The 6,489-nt window shown below is 42.0% G+C and overlaps 1 protein-coding gene across 1 annotated transcript in view; it reads left to right on the forward strand.

Annotated features, from left to right (window-relative positions):
* Positions 1-254: 254 nt before the first annotated feature.
* lin52 (lin-52 DREAM MuvB core complex component) overlaps positions 255-6,489 on the forward strand; it is a 10,606-nt gene continuing 4,371 nt past the window's right edge. The window contains exons 1-5 of the mRNA XM_032499497.1: positions 255-344; positions 1,588-1,662; positions 1,759-1,796; positions 1,933-1,999; positions 2,160-2,243. Of these exons, the coding sequence (XP_032355388.1) occupies positions 326-344; positions 1,588-1,662; positions 1,759-1,796; positions 1,933-1,999; positions 2,160-2,243 (283 nt within the window). The 5' untranslated portion in view covers positions 255-325. The remainder of the gene's footprint in view (positions 345-1,587; positions 1,663-1,758; positions 1,797-1,932; positions 2,000-2,159; positions 2,244-6,489) is intronic.

Raw genomic sequence — 6,489 nt, forward strand, 5'->3', positions numbered from 1 at the left:
TAGATAGATAGATAGATAATTTTCATCTCGAAGAAAATCTTAGGCATCCAGTAGCAACCAGACAACCATTACACAACAAACACATATACACATACACACGTATGCTATGAACGGCCCCAAAAAAGGTCCAGTAGATAATGTCTAAATAATGTTTTTTATACCTCTAGCTTCACCTTGATGCTGCACATAGACAGTATAGATGCAATGTATACTCCGACAGACCAGTGGGTTGCCTGGTGGCCTGTGTGTGACGTACACCTGCATACGTCGACTCCAAGGACGGCTGCTGTGATTGGCTGTCGTTTATCACGTGTTTATTCTGAAGATGGCGTCTCCAAATGGAGGTAAATTCTAATTCCTTACCCTGCTATGCTGTGTAAAATGGTAAATTCTACATGTTTGAGAACATTAACTCTTTAGCGACTCCTATGCTGCCTTATACGAACATCCCGAGATGACAGAATTCACATGTTAGTGCTGATTCTTACTATTTGAGATGGGTTTTCTTTCGTTTGCTAAAGCCTTCACTGTTGTGTCCCAGTGTAGAAGGAAGCACAGTAACCAGCCAGCTTGAACCTATCGTTCAGCCTGACCCTCAGAGCTGAAACTGTGGGTGCTGCTAACGTTAGCCTCGGAAGCTTGCTGTTCTATTGTTGTAGGGACTAACGCTATATAACGATACGTTTTTTAACTGACGACAGTTTAAAACAGCGTGACTAGGTTAGATATGTTTTTTACTGACGACTGTCTTTTGAGTAACGTTATCGTTATGACCGCAGTCTGTAACGTTAACGTACACTCGTGCGAGACTTTTTGGTGCATTTTTACAGCATAGCTAGTGCTGAATAACGTTTCATGCCATCATACCGAGTTGCCTTTGCAGTTGTCTAACAGTGGTGGTGACCAACCGAATGTCCACATCTAATATATCAGACATATTGTTGAATTACTATGCTAAACTGTATTATATATATTTTGTCTTCCAAGATGGTAACTTTCATGCATATTTTATATTACACGTTTTGTATATGCATGTATATTTTTGTTGTGTGTAACGTTAGGTGTTATAACAGTGCATTACAGTAATGCAAAATATGTAATGAGTATTAAATCATGTCAAAAATGTTATGTTGTACACAATTGTCATGTCATATCAAACTCATATCGTCATGTTGATATAGTGTATAATTTTGTACATTTTACAACAACACGTTTTCTTCATAAAATGCAATTTAGGGATTATTATTTAAACATTTAATTTGGGTCTGAGGTTAAAGGCACTACTGGGCCCTAGATTTAGTAAAAGGTCAGCTAGCTAGATAGGCCTATTGGTTTAACCCAAGTAGGGATTTTTTGATTGAATAGACTTAATTCCTCCACTTTTGTTCTTCAGATATATATGTTACATCCAATAAAAAATCTACACACAGTACTTGAAGTCACTTTGGATAAAACCACCCTACTTTTTCATATCTGCTTGTACTTTATGCTTTCTGAAACTTTGCCATTCCAATATTTACAAATATGTAATGCATGCATTTTCCATAGAACATGTGGGGAAAAAAAGTACATTTTGTGCCATCCTAGGTGACGATTTTGAAAGCTCTTTGCTGAGTTTTGAGAAGTTGGACAGAGCTTCCCCAGACCTGTGGCCAGAGCAATGTAAGTTTGCATTCTCCCTGCTCTTGTGTTATTATTAACTATGGAATTGTGTTTTATGTTGCCATGATCTTGATTATCCTGTAATCTCTCATACAGTGCCTGGAGTTGCAGAATTTGCTGCATCTTGTAAAAATGTGAGTTAGATTCACTGTGGCTCACTTTGATTTACAAACTAAATAATTAAATAGGCTTGACATGCTGTGATATATAACAGGCCTGATCTATAAATCTTGTTGTCTACTGAGACCTTTGTTGTGTCTTACATCACAGCCCATCACTAATTCGCCCCCCAAATGGATGGCTGAACTAGAGAATGAGGACATTGAAATGTTGAAAGGTAATTTACAAAAATGTAGAAATGTTTTTTTCTTGTAACGGTTTCATGAAGATTGTGGACAGAAATAGTTTTAACATATAATCCTGTCAGATGGGATAACATTTTGCCAAAAGTAGTTATACGTAGAGCTTTCATTAAGGTGCCTGTTATCTTTCTGTAGAGCTGGGTAGTCTGACCACAGCCAACCTGATGGAGAAGGTCAAAGGACTTCAGAACCTGGCTTACCAGCTGGGATTAGAGGAGTGTAAGTACATGGGCAAAACACAAACTTTTAAAAAAAGTGTTTATATTTAAATGTTTTTGTTTGTTACCTAGTTTGATCAAAACCTTGCCACTAAATCTAAGTGACAAGTATGCAAATGAACAGATAACAGCTTCAAACAGATGTTACCACTAGATGGTGCTCAAGGCCTTTCTGTAGCTAGCGAGTGGCTGTCACAGCATCTTGTGTTCTTTTACTTTCAAAACCCAAACAGGTTGACTGCAAATAGGCTTATATGTTATTATCCTAAAACAGAATGGATCATATAGAAATTAGAACTCTTCATTCATGTCAAATAGCAAATATAAATTTCAGAGGTCTTACAATAATAAATTTAGGTCAATCTTGTTCAAATGGGAAAGGTAAGAAACAAGGGCATGCCCTCAAGAGCCCATAAAAAGAGTGCTCGAACATTTGATTGATGCAAAATCTAGTTTTTAATCCATTCTCCAATGCCTCCATTGTCGTAATCTGTGTGGATTAGAGAGATGTAGCTAAGTGCTCTAAGATAAAAATGGGTATTTATTTTTCCAGTGAAAAAGCACACAAGCAATGAAGAGTTGTGGTATAGCTCCTCCTCCTTCCCTCCTTAATGGGATGGAAGATATAAATAAATATGCCGTGATTATTTTTTTTCCAGTTACATCCAACCAACATGCGTGTACGTAGCAGCAAAGTGGTGTAATGAAGACAGTTGAAATGTTGCACCGGGGCCTGCTTGTGCGCACTGCTTTGTAAAGCTTCATAAAGACAGCTTGTACTTCTAAATTCAAACATGATTAGCAGGATTTTATGGCATCTGAGAGATGCATAAGGTGAAACCTATTATGTATCTAAGGAGATCATCAAATTTGTAGGCAAGGGAGTTGACTCCAGAGTAATTGAAATTATGTTTGCAATGTTAAAATGCACAAATATCCAAATGGACATACTACATAAATTATATAGGTGAGCCTAGATAAGGGTAACTACATATTAACCGGCTATAGATTGTGTGGCTTATGTTGTATTTGCATTGACCACAAGTCGCAAATTCATTAAATTGTAAAAGTGTCTAATCTCCCTGACTTCCCTAAATCCACAGAAGTATGTAGTCTTGCTGGTATAAAGATGTTAGCTGTCACAGGTGCAGGCCTGCAGGCTTTGCAATCATGTTGTGTACCTTGGGATGACGGGACACAATGATGGTTATTATTGGTGTCGGAGCAGTCCTGTAATGGGTGCCTGTTTAATGCTCTCTAGTTTAATTTTCTCCTTTTCCTGGCTGTCAGGAGAGGCCTTGTAAATCTCAGCTACTTTTTCATCATGTTTGTGCACTCTTCAGTACCCGTAAACGAGACTCCGCAGAGGCACGGCTGAGCGAGGGCTGGGGGACAGGATTTACTGCCCCTCCCCCTTCGACATGTGGACCATTAAAGAGGAAGCTGGTTAATGGGCAGAGCACAATCAAGCAGTGAAAACTCAGCTCCCGTACTGCAGTGAGAAAGGGGATGTGGACCAAACATTATTATAAGAGCACCATTCCCCTATGCCTAGAATATATCTAAGTAGGGCTAATGTTGGTTTTGGATTTTTCTAACAAATTGCTTGTACATATCTTACATGGATGTGAAGCGGGCATGTAACACTCCCTTAATCCCCTCACACACCCTCTCCTCCACCAGCACCCCCAATAATGGCTGTGTGACGCTGGCCTGGTCTAGTCCCACAGGGACTTGACGCGTGCCTCATCGTCGAGCCACAGCTGTTACTCCACCCCATGATGAATGCCCCTGTCGTGGGCCGCTGAGCGCGGGCATCAAGCCCTGAGTCTCTGGGGAAAGCTGAGGACTCTGATAAGTACTGTTATTGGAGGTAATTGAAAGCTGAGTGTTCCTTTGGGATGCACTGGAGGGCTTGGGCTACTGAGAACCAAACTGCTGGAGTTGGTGGTGGTGGTACTCTATCACACTTGCGGGCTCAAGGCCCTGAACACCATTGAACACTTGCAGTTAATTCAGAAGTGTTTCTATTGTAGACTGCTCGTTAACAAATTAAAACCAATCACAGAAAAAAAAAGCACATTACCGTGCTTGTTGGGCTGAGTAACATTTTTGAGTGAATACCTTAATTTTGATAATGTGATTATATTCCAATAGTGGGTCCTTTGTGTAGATATTTACACACAGTCCATGCTCCTAAAATGTAACTTGATGGAAACTGTTGAAAAATGTGAACTGTGTTTTTGACAGACTCACAACAGGAGTCGGATAAAAGCTAAGATTGTACCCTTAAAAATGAAACCATACACCTTAAAGTGAAAGACTAATTAAACACAGAATCAAATTAAGGAAATCCTGTGATGGCCATGGACTTCTTAGTTTTTTTTTTCACCCAGATATTCAAACACATTAGAAAAAAGTTGTCACTTAACTTTAAAGGCCAGGAAAAGACCACACACAAATGATATCACTATATAACAGTGATCAAAAACTTTGATAGCTTGGTAAAAACAACATCACTTAGTGTATTCTGGGTGTAGGACCACCTCTTGTACTAAAGAGCACCTCTCCTTCGCCGCTGTGCCAACCGGCGCAGACCCCGGCTGATCCCTGTTGCGTCTGCCTGTGCGAAGGTAAGACTGAAGGTCGCCGTGCTCTGACAGGTCCTAATGGGCCCGTATTCACTGCCACCGCCTCCTCCTCACCCTCAGGATCAATCTCTGGCCTATTAGAAGCATGCCGCTGCTGAATATGATTGCATTCACTGGGCCCCACTGGTGCTAATGTGCCTCCATCAATCCATCAGACGGGCTGACCGCGGGGTGGCCTGTTATGAAGTGCCTGAGCTGACAACCGCTGAATGAGGAACAGGGGGTGCTTCCCCACCACCACTACCCTTCCTCCTCGTCCTCCTCACCTCTACTGCACCACTGTGCTCGTCTTGTCACCTCTCTCCTGTGTCTCCCTGGGCTTATAGTTGGGATGAATGGCAGCATTGCTGTGCGTCTCTGTGAAGGTTACGCCTTCTGTGTTAGGAAAAGTGAAGCTCGGTTTTTATCATCTTAATAATATGTAACCTTGGGCCTTGTATGGTTAGTCCTCTCAAATTGGCTCCCATAGAACTTTTTTTTTTAAATTATTGCACATGCTGTTTCCTAATAGGTATAGTGCTGGCCCATTGTTGGATAAATCTTTAGCACTTCCACCTACATTTTACAGCAGGATGACATGAGTGCAGTAGGTTGCAGCTATATCTGATAGAGCCTGTCTATATCTCAAGCAGGATCAGTGTTGGAGCTGTGGGAAAGCACAGGCAGGCAGAACTTAACACACATACACCGCTCCTTAGTTCTGCCTGCCTGCCGCCTCCCTGAGCAGATCGGAAATGACACCTCATTTCCATAAAGGCATTAGGAATTCATTGGATTTTCTTTCCCAGCTAATCATAGTGCGGGTGTAAAACCTTTTAGGCTTTTTAATGAATGATTTTTGACTGATTGCCTATTAATAAGGACACCTCTTGAACAGGCATAGGCTGGGGCAGGGGTTGGGAGGTGCAGATGTGTTTGTTTTGGTGTGTGTGTGTGTGTGTGTGTGTGTGTGTGTGTGTGTGTGTGTGTGTGTGTGTGTGTGTGTGTGTGTGTGTGTGTGTGTGTGTGTGTGTGTGTGTGTGTGTGTGTGTGTGTGTGTGTGTGTGTGTGTGTGTGTGTGTCAGCCAGGCGAAAATGTATTGGAGGAGGAGGAAAGGAGGGGTGGGCCCTTTCGGCTGGGACATAAAGAGGAACCAGTGGCTCCCCTGGGAAATCACAGCTCGTGTCTGCATCTTAAATATCCCTGTGCAGTATCAATAAGTGGGTAATTTAATTTTGAACACAAACATGAGCGTCAGGTGTATCTGTTGCAAGATGGGGGTGCTGTGGGGGTGTAGACTGAATGTGTGTGCCTCCAAGTGTTTCTTTGCTTGTGTGTGTCATCTCCTCTGTGTCTCCTTGTCCCCCCGGGAGAAAGAGGATGTTAAATCCATTAAATAAAGCTTACAGCCCGTAATAGGTGAGCAGCACTTGGAGATGGGCAGTGAGGGTCAGATAAGTCCTCTTAACTCTTAATGAAAGTGAATTGGAGCAGTCAGGGCTGGGGTCCAGGACTCCAGTTAACCCAGGTGGTCATCTGTCTTTAGAGCTAACAGGTCCAGCGGCTCACCGGGAGCGTGCCATCAAGAGAGGCAGCCAGGGGTGGGGGTTGTGTGG

Source organism: Etheostoma spectabile, chromosome 20 (assembly GCF_008692095.1).
Source record: "Etheostoma spectabile isolate EspeVRDwgs_2016 chromosome 20, UIUC_Espe_1.0, whole genome shotgun sequence".
In the NCBI taxonomy this organism is placed as follows: Eukaryota; Metazoa; Chordata; class Actinopteri; order Perciformes; family Percidae; genus Etheostoma; species Etheostoma spectabile.